The sequence below is a fragment of the Uloborus diversus genome, chromosome 2, assembly GCF_026930045.1.
Source record: "Uloborus diversus isolate 005 chromosome 2, Udiv.v.3.1, whole genome shotgun sequence".
Lineage (NCBI taxonomy): Eukaryota > Metazoa > Arthropoda > Arachnida > Araneae > Uloboridae > Uloborus > Uloborus diversus.
In genome coordinates this window covers 198,571,255-198,590,861 of record NC_072732.1, presented here as the reverse complement: position 1 = coordinate 198,590,861, position 19,607 = coordinate 198,571,255, and the positions used below count along the sequence as shown (strand labels likewise).

The window sequence follows — 19,607 nt, the reverse complement described above, 5'->3', positions numbered from 1 at the left end:
AAAATTTTTTTTATCATGTTTTAATTACTATTGCAGGAAACAAAAAATATTTCAAAATAAATCAGTTTCTCTTATTAACTGTTCTCAAAAATGCAAACGTTTTATCTAAAATATTAAAACACTTTTTTAACAAATAATGGAGAGTTTTGTATCATTTTGTATATAAGTGCGAGATCAGTAATTCAAATTATGGTTAAACACTTAGCTTAAATATTGTAGTCATAAAGTAATAATAATCAATTTAGTATATCTTACAGAAAATGTCAGATAGGTACAATTAAAGGACGTTTCATTTATACAAGCCAAATGTTCGTAGAAAATTGATGCATCAAATCAAATTTATAAAATAGATAAATTTAATAATCTATTTTAATTAGTCCATTTATCAAAAAGCCACACCAAAAAGATTAAGTCAATTTCAAAACTGACATTAAAAATTTCAACTACAAAATATTTATTTTTTTATTGTTAAGAAATTAGAGTTTAGGATAGATAAACAAATTTCTAAGCTATGAAAATCACAATAAATGTTAATAATAAAAATGAACAATGAACACACACAAAGAAAGCATGATTAATTTTAAAAGTTATATTCAAGAGGAAAAAAAAATTAAAGAAAAAATAATAATGGAGACAGAAAGAAACAAAAAATTAAGTTATTTTTTTAAGCAGTAACAGAAGTTTCATACTTACTTTCATTTGGCACTTTTATTACTACCATGGTTGTTTCAACTGAAATCTGAAATATAAACCCATCATTGGAAAAAACCTTGTAAAAAAGGAAAACATTTTTACACAGCAGAATTTTTAACTTAAGGTAATAAAGTGTGAATTCACTTACATATTTAGAAGGGGTAACAATGGCTAAAAATTTGCTAACTTTTAGGCACTAAAAAAAATAGTGGTTGTTCAATAAAAGTTTTTTTTTTTAAATAACTTTATAACAAGAGTAAATTATTACTGAATTCTTATCTCTTCGCAAACAAATAAAAATCGGTATGACAGTGAAAAATACACGTTTCATCATTTCAAGGACAAGTCATCACTTATTGAAGGTAGACGAAAGTTGGAGTATTATTTAAAAATGAAGCATAAATGCAAAGTGCTTTTTTTATGAGTAAGGGAGTTTATTAAACTATAACCTAAAGTAAAAAGGAGGTTGAAGAATTGAATAAATGAAAATACGCCCACAACAGCTGTTGGATTCCATAAACATATCTTACAGCCATAGAACACATTTCAGTTGAAAATTAGAATTTCGAAGCATTGATGCTTCTCAAAATGATTGAAACTATCTTTAGCTACTAACAAACTAAAAAATAACGAAAATCAATGAAAATAGTCGTTCTCAATAATACACAGCTGTTTAAACTACAGCATATGCTGATGAGTTATAAATGTTGAATGCTTGTTTGTTCTGTAGTATAGCTACTTACTGTTTATTTTTATGGACTATGAAAATTTTACTAATCCTTATGTCTTCATTTCTCCCTAAAATGTGTTTGATACTGATTTACTCAAACGTAGAATTATGAATCGGTTCACCGACGTTCAAACCTGCGGCTGCGGATGTTTGTTTATTTACATCTTAATGTGTTGCCATTAAACTTCTAGTATTAATATTTTGGACTTATTTTTAAAGTAGTTTTGTATTTCTAGCTCATTAAAAGTATTAAGTTATGTTTATGGCGTAATACACTCACCGTATTTCCTCATTTAAGTATTTAACAAGTAATAATGGATAATTTAGAAGTTAAATATTCGACTTTTCCACGTAATAGTAACCTGGCAATACGTTGATTTAAATTTTCTTTTTCTCCCGCTGTTTGGCAACAAATATCGGGCAATTTTTAATAAATTCGGAACTTTATTTGTTGTCATCCGTAACAAAAGCTAATGCTTAGTTATATTTCGTTTAATTGACTAACTTAGCGTATTATATTAATCCAAAACAATTGACTATGAGAGGTTGTGTTTCAACTACAACTGAGTGCACTGCACTTCCCAAAGGATGGAAAAGGGAAGAAATAATTAGACGAAGTGGTCTGTCGTCTGGAAAGATTGATGTATTTTATTACAGGTTAATTATTTTCGAAACTTCTGAACTTCACTCTCATCTTTTATCGATCATATTTTATTCCCACCTTCGGTTGTTATTGATAATTATGTTGCACTTCTTTAATTTTGGTTACCTGTCATAATAGTAATTTTGTTCTAAAACATATATGTTTGTTTCAATCAAAATTATTCAGTACTTTATTCTCTTTAGTCCTTCAGGTAAAAGATTTCGCAGTAAACCACAACTGGCTCGTTTCTTGGGAGATGCTGTCGATCTAAGCACGTTCGATTATCGGACCGGCAAAATCAATTCTTTGCTGCTGAGGAAAAGCAAGCGTCAAAGAGGGACCCAATTCGATTACAACAGAGGCATACGTAACGACGCTTCACTAGTGCCGCCCATTCGACAAACTGCTTCGATTTTTAAACAACCAGTTACTGTTGTTCGTTGTGCTGAGAGCAAAGTACGAACTGACTTCAAGCATGGTCCTCAAGACAAGCCAAAACAAGTATGCTGCCTAATAATTCATCTGTCTAACGTGTCAGCTCTTGAAGCACTTCAATTATCACAATTTATGTTTATTTTCAGTTGCATAGGTGAGGCGGAGCACCGGGGGGACTGCATCCCTTACCTTTTAAATTTGTGCTGGCATTCCCCATTTATTAAAATTTTAGCACAAGTTTTCTTCCACTTTTTCACTATCTAATGCTGGTATCTGTACACTTACCCCTCCGTTTTTCCCCGTCGTTCGCCCAGTCATCTGTTGCACGTACCATACAATGACCAAATAAATATCAATACGACTGAAATCTTTAAAGAATTTTACATATGTATGAATCGCAAAATTTCAAATCATTTTTGTATTAGTAGAGTATGAAACCCCAATTTTCCCCTTAAATATCAAAAATAATAATATTAAAAATAATTTATTTTATTTATTTATTTTTTAACAATTTTTTTTTCTTTTTTTTTCTACAGTTTTAAAAGTTTAAGAATGTTAACATTCGACTATTGCTTGTTGAAAACACAGTATTGTTAATTCAACTTTTTGTACTGTGGCTTTCACGAGAAAAGCTCTCGCCATCAAGTCTGAGCCCGTCTACTGCCATAGAAACGGACTTCATTCATTTTCTGTAAGGGTAGGCAAAAATGCTTTTTGGCTCCATTTCGCCACTCGTCTGCTCGCCTTTGTGCAGTCGTACGGGTTTTTCCAACACTAAGCTTCCCTTGGAAAAATGAGACTCGCCTCGTTGATATAGCAGTAGACAGTTGAAGACATTTCAGCACTAGCTTTTCTCGTAATGGTCGGAGAGTAGACAGTTTTTTAATGCCACATATTGATGAAAAGGTTAGGTATGCGTAAATAAGCATTTTGCTGTAATTGTACCGCAATCTTAAAACATCCATTTTCAGTTAACAATGATTATTTTTTCTTCTCATAAGTATGTAATTATTTTTAGTGACGATATGATTTATTTATTGTACCTATTAATCACTACATTGTATTTTTATGAAAAAGAACATATGCAGACAATACGTCTCTGCAAATCATCTCTGACTTTTGTTTTAGCATTACTAAGTATACTTTCATTAAAAGACATTTTGCAAAAACATTAGCAAAACGAGGAAAAACGTTTCAAATACGGCAGGACAGTTTCCATTTTTATATTTTTGTGAGTTTAAATCCGAAATCTAAAAAATTCCAATATCCGGAAAGGTCGCAGTTCCAAGCAGTCCAAATTTGATGTCCTATACTGTAATTCCCAATATTTTTTTTTTACATTTGAATTTATATAATTTCCGTAGCAACTTCAGAAATGCCCATCATTTAAAGCCTCCCTGACTTTGAAAAATTAAATTTTTCATGTTTAAGCAGGCATGGTTTTTTGTTTCTTTCCTGATAAAATTGTCATGAAGTATATCCTCTTTCTCTCTCCGACCCCCCCCCCCCACCCCTCCCTCAAGAAAATTTTCGCAATGATGGAGCTGGTTGGAGGTGACAGGTCGAGAAAATCGCTGCAAACGAAAGTCAACCATTCCAAAAAACTGCTATTAGAACAAAAGTAACTTCCAAACAGTGCCCAAGAATTCTCAACAGATTAAGGATAACCATCTCTCCAAATCTTCAAATCAAATACCTACTAAGATAAAAATCCTTATCAGAGTGGAAAGCGATTTCTAAAGCACTGTCCGTGTCCCTAACAATCTCTTAGCATGTGACTATGATTTGAACATGATCAATAGTAAAAACTGAATTGAAGCACTACCTTTCTTATTTATAACAAACACTGAGCTATGTCACCAATTAAAGTAGTAGGTATACAATAGGATTTTAAGTAGTTGATTGGGGAACCAAATAAATAGTCAGAAACAAAGGAGCTTAATGAAGAAAGATTTGATGAAAAATGTTTTGTGCTAAAGTAGGAGTTAAATGAAACAATGTGAATAAAGCACAGTTTGTCAGGAAATACTCTAAATAGATTTTTCAAATCTACCATGGAGATCCTTAATCAGTGCAAGAAGTACTCAACACAGAAGGAGAAAGTTCTGAGCGAAAGATTCGTTTATTGCTCTGTGTTGAGTGCTCTTGCACTGATTAAAGGTTACGTTCTGCTTGCAATAAAACTCTAGATTAGCTAAAAATGCTTCTAAATTTTTTTGTTTTTCAGAAAAGGAAAGACATTGAATTATTCAAATTATCATTGTGCAGTAGTACCTCCTTTAAGGGACACTTTTTCTGGTCCCAGTCCCTTTGAATAGGGACCACTATGTATTTGCCTCTGATTAATGGACAGTCACATAGAAAAATTGCAGTAATTTACTTATAAAAATAAATATAAACATGTTGCATACCTGCCAACTCTTCCGGATTTCCTGAAAGTTTTACGGATTTTCATGTTGGCACAGTGCAATACTTCATCAAGATCCAATCGAAGCTAGCGTTGTGGGGGCAACTAGGAGAACGATATTGCCGCCATTTATCATTTTTCTTTTTCACTCAGTTTGTGTTGTTTTTGCTTTGTTCTTTTTTTAAGTTGAGTAAACGTTATTTTGAAACTTTTAAAGAAAGCAACGTAAGTAATTTTTACTAAACGAAAGTAAGTTCACTTGATATAAAATTCATAAGTAGGTGTTTATTGTTAAATGTAAAGAGGGTAAGTATCCTGTTTGATTTTATTTTGCGTTAAAATCTTCTGGATAAGAAAAATCTTCCAGATTTTTTTTTTCTCGGAGGTTGGCAGGTACAGTGAAACCTGTGTAAGTTGACCACTCGCGGTGCAGTACTTCAGCGGTCAACTTAGACAGGTGGTCAACTTATAAAGGGCGGTAATAATTTTTATTTTTTGTCATTTCTTGCACCATGTATTCATTTTTTAAGGAATTCTCCCTTACTCTTTCTGTTCAACTCACTTTCATTGTTTAACATTATTGACAGTGAAACAATAATTAAAAATACTATTTAAATAATTTTGTTGGTTTTTCCTTGTTTTTTTAACTATATTAGACACTTTAGTTTTAGAAATTCCATATATGCCAGCTAATATTCTCTGGCTTTTTCCATTTTCAGTTAATTTTAATATTTCATACTTTTTTATTAATCTAAAGTTTAGCTAACTTTCCTTTTGAAGCTTTTTTATGTAAAACTTATAGCACAAAGAGCAACAAGCTTGACTCTCCCAGTTCATAAAGGCAAAATAAAAATGTCCTATCTCTTAATCCCTTGCACCAGAAACATGTAACTTTACTCATTTGCGAGCCCAGATCTGCGTACCCGCAGTGCGAGAGGCCCGCGTCCTTAAAGGAGCTAACGGCCTTAGAAATTAAATAAAAAATAGAAAAAAAACAAAAACTAGCACTAAGACTTATTCACTTTACTAATAGACACTGCTGGCCACTAGGGTGGGGCCCTACATATTTTGATGCAGGGGAATCAAAATATATAGATCCGGGACTACTCTTTTTAGCACAATTCCTGTGTTGTCACAACATATTGCAACTGAAAGGAAAGACTTTGAACTACTGACACTTATTTTCATTGAATAGAGTACAAAAAGCTATCTCAAATAGAACAACAAATGAAAAACGGAGAATGAAGAGCAGCATTAAGCTTTATGCTGCTGTTTAGTTAGTAAAATGCTGTTCTGTCATCAAAGCATTAGAAACATTCTTGGAAAGCTATAATAATAATAATAATAATAATAATAAATAATAAAATAAAATAAAATAATTTGCTGAAGAAAGTTAAAAAAACTAAACCAAGTGGTCAACTTACAAAGGGTTTTTTGCAATACTCCGAACCAAATTTGGCGAACATTAGTGGTCAAGATAGACAGGTGGTCAAGATAGAGAAGTGGTCAAGTTACAGAAGTTTTCCTTCATTATATGAGATATGACTAATTCCGTTCCTGACAAAAGCGGTCAACATAGACAGGTGGTCAACTTACAAGGGTGGTCAACTTTACAGGTTTTACTGTATGTTGTTGAATTCCTTGAAATAAAGATAATTTTTTGTCAAAAAACTAGCCGATAGAAGTTTCCCTCGACATTAAAACAGCAAATCTGTATTTTAAAACTCGTGCTGAAATTTACAATCATGCTTTTCCCCTCTCAGCAATTCATTCATATGGGTTTGGCTCGGATGGATAGCCCATGACTTATCTTTTATAGAAAACTTAAAATGTGATCACACTGTTATTTAAATTACATTGCATTGTAAATTCAGGGGGTCTGTCAGGATTTTTCACAAGGTCCGTTTTTTGTGAAAAATCAAATAATTTTGTGAAAAGTGAATTAATTTTGTGAAAAATCAGATAATTTCGCAAAAAACCCCCCCGAAATTCTAGAATTTAGAGAGGGCACAAACTGTATAATTTAAACTTAAAGTTGAGTGTTTTCCTCTTCTATGTTGAGAATATCATTCTGGGTTTTTTTTCTAGTATTTGGCGGAAGGGGAGGGGGCGGCATCGCTCTCTCATGTAGCAATATTTATCTACCATTCTACAATATGTTAAATTATACTAGAAATATTTCTGTACAGCATTTAAAATAATTGTAACAAAAAAAAAATAAATAAATAAAATTCAGACAAGGGGGTTCAGCATTTACCTTTTTGACCCAAGACACTCTTAAAAAGCACAGAATTTCGTTTAAAACCACACTAAATGGCGATAATTTTGAACCTATCTGAAGCAATCATATTTTTTCCCACCCTTACTATCCCTTTGCAGTTCTGAAGTTCATTTCGCTGATATATATTATTATTGTTTATTCAATCATGAGCAGGAGAAAAGTGCTTACCAATACCTTTTCAGAAAAGTTTATAACAACACTACTACTAATTAGTTGTGATAAAACAGACAAACAAAATTATTTAAAACCAAACTTATTTTTTCAGCTGTTAATTTCTTTCCAAGAAACAAACAATAAGCATTATATTTATTTGGCAGTAGCAATTATTTATCGCTTGCAGGAGCATTGTTTAATATGCGTTATTTTGCTTTCAGATTTGCTCTTTCAATAAACAATTGGTGAAAGATCTGTTCTTGTTTATCAGAATTTTGTGAAGGGTCCGTTTTGGTTGATCGGGATTTTGTGAAGGGTCCGTTTTGGTTGATCGGATTTTTGTGAAGGGTCCGTTAACGGACCCAAATATCCTCAGGCCAGACCTCTGAAATTATATCACATGAAGCAAGTCTAAGAAATAATACTTAAAAATATTTCTATAAATTAGTAACTTTAATTGATTTTGATTTTCACAGCAATGTTTTTGTTTTCAATTTGAATAACTATGAATTTTTTTTAAGCATATTTAAAACATTTCCAATATTTGATCTTAAATGTTAATAACATTTGTAATGATATTATACTGAGTTAAGTACACGGCACACACCAGTTAATCTACCACCGAACAAGGGACACCTGTATTAAAGGGACAAAAAGTTCAGTCCCCTTAGTGTCTCTTATTGAGAGGTTCTACTGTATATAAATATGTAACAGTTTTATATATTTTTTCCTCCTCAAATCATCTGTTTTTAGTGGGGAAGTAAAATCGAATCATTTCTAATTGCTTATTTATTCTGATTTCTGATATATGATGAATACTCTGATTTTTCTTTTTATTTATTTTAATTTTGTTTCAGCTATTTTGGGAAAAAAGATTACAAGGCCTGAGAGCATCTGACATGGATGAAGAAGCCTTTACGAATTTTGAACTCCCAAAAAATATGAAAGGTGAGCAAAATTTTAAAAATTTCTATTCTTGAATGAAATTTTATGCTGTCATGTCACTATACAAAACTTGAAATGACTTAAAAAGTAATAAAACTTAAATAAAATCATTGCTTTTAGCTTGTTATAGAGTCGAATTCCATTCATCAGTAGCATAAAAATACAAAACCTAGCTCTTACTGCCAAAATCTTCCTAACAATTAAAGAAAAAGAAAGGTGGTGGGCTTGTATCCCCCTCCCCCACCCCAAAAGGCAACTATGTTTTCGACAGCATTTAGTAGCTTTGTTAAGATTTGTGATATGAAGTGGGTTGTGCTGTGAAAAATAATCAAAGGGGGGAATTTTTATCTCAAAACAAAAACAAAATTTTATTTTGTGAGAGTCAAGAAAAAAAAAGTGGCAACCTTATGAATAGTTTTATTTATGCTAATTTAAAATGAAATCGCGCAAAGGATAATTTTCCGATATGAAAATGCTGTTCCATTTTAGGCTTAAAAATGCTTTTAACTTTTTTCCCGGTGGTTTCACAGTCTTATTTTATTTTTAGAACTCAAAGGGAGAAAATCAATATCAGGAGTATTTTTCGCAAGCTTTCAAATGGGAACTGAATCAAGAACATCGGATAATTATTTCGGGTAGGAAGAGCCACTTAAGGACCCTAAAATTAAAACTTAAATGGTTCAATACTTTTTTGCCATTCGAACCCCCCCCCCCCCCCCCACACACACACGCACTTTCCTTCTTTGGTGCCTTGCCAAATTTGGTCAAAATCCGACGTAAACTTTGGATTTGTATTGGGAACATACATACACACACATATATAGACATATATTCTTTGTTTTATTTATATAGATGTGTATTTTTTTTTTATCAGTCACATTAAAAAAATTATTATTTTAATTTTGGTGACAGGCATGTCGATATTCAAGTAACAAAAAAGTCATTTAACATTTATCGTACTTATAATGAATTAATACCAGCAAAATACTTCAAAAAATTGGCTTCTTGTATTCTCTGTGTAATCGAATATCCCACGTTATCGAATAAGGCATGTCGGTCAAAAAGCCCAAATCATAAAACAAACATTTAAGCTATTTTTTAAAAAATAAAAATGTCTTATGGAGCTGAAAGTAATTGGTTCTCAGTTTTTACAAATACTTGCCATTTTCGCCAATTTAAAGTGTTGCGAGTTACGCAACAATTTTATACCCTGAATTGTTTTTGCATGTGGCTATGTTAACAGAATGTTTTCTGTGTTTTTCATGATAAATTCCATATTTTGTTAATTGAAAACAAAATCTAATAAATTTTAGGAATTGGACCAGATCTGTCTGAAGAAACATTGCTAAGAAGCATTGCTACAGCTTTACATGTTAGTGGACAACCTATTGTTGGCCAGACTAATTCCCGAATTGCTCTAGATAAAAATCCCAGTGTATATATAAATCCGGAACAACCATTAGTACAGGTAAATATAATGAATTACCTACATTAAGAATTGTATTTAAACATTATTTTGTTCAAACTTTCTTATAAGTTAATTCCATAAAATATAGCTTAAAATAAATTGTAATCAAGAGAAATTAATTATATGAATATTAGAAAAACTGCATGTTTTTTGCGGAGATGAAATCTTCTGGGTTTTGTCAAAATATCGGTTTTTTTCTGTTGATTTTTGAAATTTTCCCTTCTGTTTTGCCTTTTTCAGACTTCACAATGCTCCGATTTTTCTTTAAAATATGATATTATTCCATTTACTTAAAATTTTCAACCTTTGTTTTCTTATACCTTCTATCCCCCCCCCCCCCCCCCCTCAAATCTTCATCCACCTCAAATTCTGCCAAAAATGTGTTGGGCACATACCAACGCAAACATCTGCTTCACCTTATTGTATGCCTTCTTTGAGATTTCAATCCTCTTTTTCTTCCTATTTTCCTCCTCTTTTAATCCTATTTTCAATCCTTCATGTAAAATACTAAACATAAAAAAAATGCTGCAAATGTTTCAGTTGTTTTCAATGTTAGAAGATTTCTCAACATATACAACCTTACATCTGTTTGTTTTAAACATTATTTCTATAATTTACTTTTTTCTCAAATTTATTTTAGTTGTTGGTTCCCTCCATGCAAAGGGGATATAAAAAAGAAAAACATGGTCCAACATCCATGTTGGTCCATGGTTCAGTCTCAAATTAAACTTGGCAAGGTCTCTTTTTTTTATGTATATATATTTGAGAAAACAAATGACATATTTATGGACAATCTCAAATGATTCAAGTTTTGCAGCATTTAATAAAAGTTTTGGGATTTCATGCTTTTTATGATTAAATGAGGCAACTGCAAGTTGTTTATTCAATCCTGAAATAGTATTATGAAAGTTTTTGACCAAATATGAACTTCCACACTTAAGTGCATTATCAATGAAATTGAAACGGATATCCAATCATTTAGTTATTTATTTATCTCTCAATTTTGGATATAAAAGGTTTGTTCTGCCGCATAATGAGCCCTGTTAGATTTTTCACTCTGTTGTGAGTTTTTACTTCACAAGCAAACCTAATTTTAAAAGTCATATTTCCATATCCAATACCATAAATCAAATGTTATTAGTTAAAAAAAATATTTTTCCGTAAAAACATGGGAAAATTTCATGATCACTCTGGCTCCCTTGCTTTTTTATTTGGGGGAATAAGATGTACAAAATTGCTGTCCTTTTGTTTTATTACAAAATTAAAAATTTATACAGAAATCAAGAAGTTACAGGGCGAGAAATTGTCGAATGCAGGAAATTGTTTACAAGTTGGGATATTAGTAATGAATGAAAAGCCATAATAACAAAGAAGTAAAATTAAGTATTTAAGTTATTGACACATATGACCATAAATGATTTTTTTGGCTAATACCATTCAATTTTAGTTTTCTACTTTTTCAATTACAACTGTGCACTTTTCTTTAATTTAAATTTTAGAAAGTTCAAACTTTTTCCCATTACCCTTGGAGTGCAAATTTTTGAGTTGACTGCACATACATTATGTATGACTTTTTTGCTGTAACTAACTTAAAACACCTCAACTGTTTTTAGGCCATTGTCGTCAATGAAGAGGATATAAAAAGGCAAGAAGAAAAAGTTCAACATGCTAGAAAAAAACTTCAAGAATGTTTAAAAGAATTGTATCTATAATAGCGTGAAAACACAATGAACAAGAAATGCTGGTAATATTTTCTTTTTTCTTGCTACCTACATACTTTTTTCTTTTTCTTTTTAATTTGTTGGTTTGTTTCTTCAAAGTTTGTGAGGACGTATTTATTGTGCATTACAGGGTTTGTACGGGTCATGGAAATCTTGGAAAGTCATGGGAAAAAAATCAAATTTCAGACCTGGAAAAGTACTGGAAAATTTAAATTTTCATTCAAAGTCATGGAAATTTATTTAAAATCATGGGAAAATATTCTGGGCAAAGAGAAAGTGACGGTAGCTTAAAGTAGCATTAGAAATCTTGAGTGATTTAACAGTAAAAGATATTAAAACTGAAAAATTGAACGATCTCAAAAAAAAATCTGAATTTGAAATCGCATTGAATCCACTTTTCTAGCAGCAGCTCGTCTTTTTTTGCAATGTGATTTTACAGCTTGGGAATCACTTCTTTTGAATTTGCCATTATTCTTAACTTTTTATAACTTACATCCTGAAGTAGCGAACTTGCACGTGCTTCATTTTGCCACGCCCACTCAAAAAACGCAATGTAATTGCATCCGAATTTGTTCCCATCACTTGTAAAAACTTTATTATAAAATTTATCAGAGTTTATCTTAATTTTTTGAAGGTTTTAGAAAAAAAATCTTTAATCAGGCGATAAAAGACAGGTTTAGGGGAACTCTAATACTCTAAAACAGGGACCGCAAAACTAATCCATGTGACCATCTGCTATGTTCAACATCAGGAATCAAACATAATATTCTAAAATTTCTGAACCTATTAATTTGTATGCATTTAAAAATGGGCAAATAAGTAAACAAGTACATTTGAATCTAAAGATAAATCACTACTGAATTTAAAAAAAAAATAAAATAAAGTGACTGGTTTAGAAATATGAATTTACTAAGGAATGTGGCTTCAATTTAAAGAACCAAAATACTTTCAAGTTATGTGGATGATTAAATGCATTGTTGACACTAAAAGGCAACTTTTACAGCAAATTTAATGACTCATTCAACCTTTGTCCCATTCATTATCATTCTGCCTGTTTGTAATATATATATATATATATATATATGTATATATTTGACATTTAAACATTATTATATTCTATTCACTATATTTTTACTTTACTTAAACTTATATGATGAAGACAAATGAAAATAGTTTAGTTTTTAGGTGCACACTGATATTTTTTCAGTCACAAGTAAGTGCTTCGATGAGGTAATGGCATTCACCTAGAACTTTTGCTAATGCTCATTTCCAAAAATTGGCACAAGTTTGATATTAAATAGCACTATTCTTGTCGTGTAACAAGGTCATGAAAATTTTTATGAAGTCATGGAAGAGTCTTAGGAAAGTCATGGAATTTTTTTCAAGTTTATCCTTCGGGTCTTAATTATGATGAGGCAAAAAAGAAAAGCTTCAAAGTAATCCTTAACTTTAGGTGTAAAATTAGTGTAGAAAAGCTGAGCATGAAATCAATATTTTTGGTCATAAAATACAACTAATTACAACTTACTTCTGACACTGATCTAAGGACAGTCTTCCTTTTCCCCTCCAATCTGATCCATTTAGAGTAGGCCTAAAAAAGCCAGCTTTTGTGTTCAATATGTGTAAAGTTATATTCTAATAAATATTTAAACAGAGTTAAAAAGAGTGTTGCAATTACTGTTGCATTGAATATATTGGTAAGCATTAGATTCATTTTCAAACCATTAAAGATTTTGCTGCTTTGTTAGCGACACTCAACAGAATTTTCAATTGGGAAAACATAAGAGCACTTTTAATCATAATGAGTTGGAGTTGCATTTGGTTAATTGCTTGCTGTGCATGGAAAAAGTACAGTCCCATCCCTTCACTATTTTGGAAAGGTAACAAAAGAATAGTAAAAATCTTGTTTGGCTAAGTTCAGGTTTAAACCTCCTTTTAAAAAGAAAAGAAAGAAAAGGTATTGGTAATGTCCATCTACGTTAAAACACCTTTATCCACTAAAAAAACTGGGAATTTGGGAGGGAGAGGGGGATTTAGCAGATGCATTTTTATGAACATGATTTCATTCTAAATTCTGGAATATTTTGACATTGATAAGTGATATTTTTACAAAATTGGAATTTTACAGTGTCTAAAATTTGCAACCATAAGATTTGTTTTTCAACGTCTAGAAAAATTATTATAAATTTTGCTGGGAATAGAAAAATCAAAAAATAAGATTTTTTTTTTCTTTTCTGTTCATATAATTATTCTAAAATATTGTCCGAGATATAAGAAGGTAGAAAAATTATGGAGGATTTTGTAATTTTGTATAAGTAAAGTTTTTGTACATTCACTTTTAGATCTCATTTTTTACTGATACAAAACAAATGTAGCTTAAAGGTGCGTTTCAAATACTTTTGATTTATTTTTGCATGTAAATATGTTCAAATCTATGTTTGAAAAAATTACCACAAAAAAAAAACTTTTATAATTGTTTTTTTATTAAAAAATTTATATGAACAATTTAAAAATATGTGTATTACAATTTTCAAATCATGTTGAATAAAAAAATTTCAAAATGAAATGTAAAATGTTTATTTTGAACTATATATATATATATATATATATATATATATATATATATATATATATATATATATATATATATTTATATTTATTTATTTATTTATTTATTTATAAAAACATGTTACACATGTATAAAACTGTTTCCAATGTTTAAAATTTTTTTTCGGTCAGTATGATATTCAATTTAATCTTGTTCATAAAGCTATAAATATATGTTGGTGTATGGTTAAAAAAAAGCTCTTAAATCTCTTTATAAATTGTGCCTTGTAGTAATCAAACTGGGTCATTACCATTTCAATAAACATCGATTCCTTTTTCACATTTCAATTCCTTTTAAACACCCTATGCTTTTAGTTTGACTTGTGTGTGTATGCATTTGTTTGTAGGACCGTAGCTCCTAAACAATTTTGATAATCCTTTTTTTTTTGTTCGAAATGGGAGACTTGATCGAGAGTGATATTAGCTAGGTATCATGTTTGTGTAATTTCAATTTCCTAAGATATTAATTAAAAACTTCAAAAATTAGCGGAGTTTTCTCAATTGTAGTAGTAAAAGCATACTTGCAAATAAACCAATCACAAGAACAAAAGTTTTTTGCATCTGATAAAATTAATTTGGAATTTTCAACTTATATCTAACTTGAATGATCTCTTTTTAGAACATTTTAAATACAACCTAAGCCTTTTTCAGCCAGTTGATAGTGATGTTATTGTTGGCTGACAAGGAAAGAAAGCTCAAGAATTTAAAAATTTCCCCCAATGCTAGCTTCTATTTGTCAACAAATAAAATATTGTAATTCATTTCAGTTTATAAGAAAGGCTTTTAAACGGATTTTCAATTTTCCCTCTTCATTCTGCTTTTATGACTAGCAAATTTTACTAGGTATGACTTATGACTCTCTTATGACATATGGTCTGCTTTTATGACTAGGTATAGTAAGGTTTTATGGTGTACTGACCTGCAAAGTTTATCTTAATATAAGGTCAGCAATTAGGGTCGGGTGTTTTTTTTTATTTTAATTTAATTAGTTCCTGTGTACCAAGTTTTAATGTCTAATTTAACTTAAGCCATGATATGAAGTTATGTTTTGAATGAAAAAGTTATTTTAAAATCTTATTGACAAAACCTTTGTATTCATTGAACAAAATGTAATTTTAACATAGCATATAGTGTAATTTGCTCATTACTTTCTTCTATATCTAATATATAGAAGAAAGTATTGGATTCGTGCAAATTTTCGAATTTCGAATTTTGACGGATTCGAACGTTTTAAGGTGTGCTGAGTCCATTTCGACTATTTTTGGAAAATGTCTGTCTGTCTATGTGTGTGTGTTACGTCTGTGTGTGACCAGTTTTTTGTGGCTGCTCTACAGCAAAAACTACCGCATGAAATCGAACGAAATTTGGTACACATATGTGCCCCTATGTGAACTTGTGCCCATTGGTTTTTGGCGTGAATTCCTCCAAGGGGGGTGGAGCAATGGGACGTTTTTTGAGTTACGCATGCTTGCTATTCCTCAGGAAGTAACTGGCGGAATCAAACAAAATTTGGTCCATATGTTGCCATCAACAGGAACAGGTGCTGATTCAATTTTGGTGTCAATAACTCAAACGGGGGTTGAGCTATTGAACGTTTTTTGTCGTCAGTTGTGATTGCTGTATCTCAAGAAATAATGAACGGAATGAAAGAAAAATTTATCAGCAAGTAGCCCTTAGTGGGTATAAGAGCTGATTTTATATTGGTGTCAACAGCTAGAAAGGGAGTAGCGCAATCGCCCGTTCTTTTTTTCCATTGTGAGTTCCCTATCTCAAGAAGTAATACTACGTTCTGGTTGAAATTTGGAATATATGTTAATCCATATGTAAACAGGCTTTGGTTCAATTTTGACGCCAATCGCTCCAAGAGGTGTTGATTTTTTTTTTGGGGGGGGGGAATAAAAATAGCTTTATTAATGCAACAATAAGAAAGATAAATCGTAATAGATTGTCGTCTGCGTATTTCTCGTGATTTTAATTGTATGGAAATGATCGGAAATATTATCTCAATGATTTAAAATTTTTAACTGTTGCCATCTTATGTTTGTTAACAAATGAAATATTTATAAGTAATTCAAGCAAGGCTTTTAAAATAACTTTCAATTTTCGCTCTTTGCTTTGCTTTTGCAATAATTCAGACATTGGGATGGTCGTCTAGTTTTTGCATGTGTAATTTTGTTTTTTTGGGAATATTGCATATTGTCAAGCATGGGGAGGGATCAGAAAAAAAAAAGAAAAATATAGAAGAAAGTTTCATGATGGCCACAACATACTAGTTTTATATTTGAATTTATGTATGACAACTTATAATAATTGATTTTGAAATTAAATTTATTTTACGTAACCAATTGCTTTATTTTGGTTTAAAAAAATCATTACTTATATCTTTTTTTTATTATAATTTATTGCTTCAATATCAATAAAAATGGTATTATGTTTTAAGATGCAGCATGAAAACACTATTATAATGTTTCTAATGTTAATTGTTTTAAATTATTATTAAATGAAAATTAAATAGCTAACTTTCTGCAATGTTATAGAATAAAAATATTTTGTCCAGTGAAGTTTTTCCTCTATCCCTCATTTGTTTTCTATTTTATTTTCCAGATTTCTTTAGTATCATCTGAAAAGACAAATGGCATTTTTTATGGCATTTATGGTGTAAAATGTTTTTACTTTGATTTCATCACTCATCATTTTGGTTTTCAGTCTCATTTATTTATATGGTAGATAACAATAACTGGGACAAGATAATTAAATGTTAAACAATTTATTTTGAATTTCAATTTTCTCATAAGTTTTGGTGACCCCACAAACATGAATTTGCTTCACTGCCTAATTGTTTTTATAACTATCTTTATTTTGTTCTTTTTGTGCTGAAAGAAAAGACTAATAGAAGTTATGTAAACTAAAAACTGCAAACAATGAACTTTCAATATTTAAAGACTATTTCCTTGGAAAACACTTTAAAAAAAATTTTGTGTTTACTTTTTGAAAAATATGGATATAAAATTCTAGAGACAAAATACAACTTAAGTTGTGTTTTAGAATGTGTTCCGAAATTGCAATATTGCAAAAAATGTTTAAAGGTATTTATTACTGCAATAATACTTTTATTGAAAAAACCTTGTTTTGAAATCAGATAATTAAGCACCAATGTCCCATCTAAAATTAATTTTAATGTGTGCTACTTTGCACCGAAAAGTTAGTATTAGTAAGTTTTTGAGCATGCTGCAGCAATACTGAAAAATTAGGTAATGGATAGTGACGTGGTTGTTGAAAACAAGCCATATTGTTAACAGCGTGAAAGTTCTAAGGAATTTGGTAACACAACAAATCGCATTCGTAATTAGTTGTGTAATTTTTTAGTATTTTGGTGCAATACTATTTATTCTTTCTTTAGTGTGGGATAATAGGAGGATGATGAATTATAAAGAACTTTTTACTTATACTTGGCTCTGTCACTGTACAGCTCATTAAAGTGCCACTTGGCACACAATTTTTATGGTTGCAAAATTGTTTTCCTGAAACATATGCCGTTTACTTGCCATGCCAATTGCTTGCTGTAATCAACTTTATGTATTTGCTGATAAAAATTTTAACAATTTTCTAAAATGTTAATTTGGAATTGATTTACAAGAAAAATTAATATCCACTTTTTCCCTGTTCTACTGAAATTCATAAGACCAAACTTGTCAGGGTGAGCTTATTATAAGCCCTGAAAAAAATTGTTATTCTATTTTCACCCTGAAAGCTTTGTGGATAAAAATTGTAAATTTTTGTACTATTGCTGTTGTTTAGAAGTCAGTTCGCCGTTTTCTTTACAGTTTTGAGGGTGGCTTCAAATGCTACTATACACATGCATATGTAAATAAAACATATTGCACCAAACTGAATCTGAATATAGTGTCAAAATTTTACTCTGTGTTGGGTAACAGCTATCATTAATTTTAAACTATCTTTTTTTTAAACTTTGAATAAATGTGAAGGATTGTTTTCTATAGTGTAAATATGTATGTATGTATGTATGAATGATCTGCATTTATGTATATTCTTTTTTTCTAAAGTGTTTCCATCATTAATGTATTTGTATAATAATGATTGAGGGTGTTACTGAGTAAGCAATATTAAAGTAGATTATGTGTGTTATTATATGTAACTTTACAAATTTCATTCTGCATGTGTGTTTTTCTTAAAACGTATGTTCTGCAAAATTGTCTTTCATGAATGTGTAATTAGTTTGATAAATAAAAGAATTCTTACAATTTCTTTGTGTTTTGGTTGAAAATATAGAAGTTATAATTTTTGAATTATAACATTACTTCTGCATATAGCTATGCATGTTGTATTTAAAATCAGTGTTCAGGATCACAGGATTGGTCACAAGATTATTTAAATGCTATAAATATTAAAAGCATGAGCACAAAATGAAACATATGTTTACTGTGATTCATAAACTAATTTTTCTCTTTTGTCCTAGTATCTATCATTTTAATTACCTTACTGTTAATCATTACTTAACCAGAGTTACTCTGGGACTCTTGCAAAAAGTAACACCTTGTTTTGAAAAAAAATATATTATTTTTTAAATCTAGTCTGGGAAAAAATAACGTGTTAATGGGACATTTACTTCAAAAGTTACTCACAAATAATAACCCAGTATTTCCTCTCTGGTGAATTCTTGATGATGAATAGCAGTAGGGTGATTCTCCAAAATCCTACCAGGTATCATGTCTCAGAAGCATAACACAAGAATTGTTTCACCCAGACAGTTTTTTTTTAAAAAACTTTTAAGGTGTTATTCCATTCTTATTAAAGCAATAAGCAACTCTATTGTTTTTTCCTGCATAATTTTTTTAAGAATGAGAAAGTCACTCTCCTGGCGCCTCCCAATCCATTTCTCAAATGTATTTAAAATTTTTATGTCAACATTGCACAAATTCAATTTGTTGTACTAAATTATGAATACTTAAAGATGTAATACAGTATTCTATTAGTTTGTTTCATTATTTAAAAGATTAAGGCACCTCATTTTAAAGTTTATCCTAAGGTTTTCATGTCACTCTCCTGGCCTAGGAATGAGTTCAAATTTTATTGAGGAAAAAAAAAGAAAAAGGAATTTTTAATCTGCTTTAGTACAATACTTTATTCTCACCATTTTGTTGGATAAGTATATGATTTGCCTGCAGTTCTTTTTGAAATTTTGAAGTTCAAAAATGGGGTATGTTGGATTTTTGCTGTCACTCTCCTGGGCAACATTTCTGTTTTAAATAAACGAAAAAAATTTAATTTTATTTGTAGTGTGTAGTTGAATTAAGAGGTTAGAAAAGAAATCACTTGCCTGGCATTATGTATAGAGCACTAGAAATACATCCAGTAAAATAGAAGGCTTTATTTCCAATACAGTAGTTTAAAAATAAGATTATGATATCAAAGAAAAAAATCTAAATATAGCGAGCAATAAATAAGTGTAGCAGTAGAAAAATTCTATTTTTTTTATTTAGTTATTTATTTTGTTCAGACAAAT

The 19,607-nt window shown here is 30.3% G+C and overlaps 2 protein-coding genes across 2 annotated transcripts in view; one reads left to right on the top strand and one right to left on the bottom strand.

The window, feature by feature from the left end:
• Window positions 1-1,561, bottom strand: part of LOC129217613 (solute carrier family 15 member 1-like) — a 151,247-nt gene extending 149,686 nt beyond the window's left edge. The window contains exons 1-2 of the mRNA XM_054851942.1: window positions 1,437-1,561; window positions 694-739 (exon numbers count right to left, since the gene is read on the bottom strand). Of these exons, the coding sequence (XP_054707917.1) occupies window positions 694-721 (28 nt within the window). The 5' untranslated portion in view covers window positions 722-739; window positions 1,437-1,561. The remainder of the gene's footprint in view (window positions 1-693; window positions 740-1,436) is intronic.
• A 318-nt stretch (window positions 1,562-1,879) lies between these two features.
• Window positions 1,880-18,324, top strand: LOC129217612 (methyl-CpG-binding domain protein 2-like). Its single transcript, XM_054851941.1, has 6 exons — window positions 1,880-2,080; window positions 2,270-2,567; window positions 8,200-8,290; window positions 9,601-9,755; window positions 11,369-11,499; window positions 16,688-18,324. The coding sequence occupies exons 1-5, from the start codon at window positions 1,962-1,964 to the stop codon at window positions 11,465-11,467; spliced, it is 762 nt and encodes a 253-aa protein (XP_054707916.1). The 5' UTR covers window positions 1,880-1,961; the 3' UTR covers window positions 11,468-11,499; window positions 16,688-18,324.
• The last annotated feature ends 1,283 nt before the right edge of the window (window positions 18,325-19,607 follow it).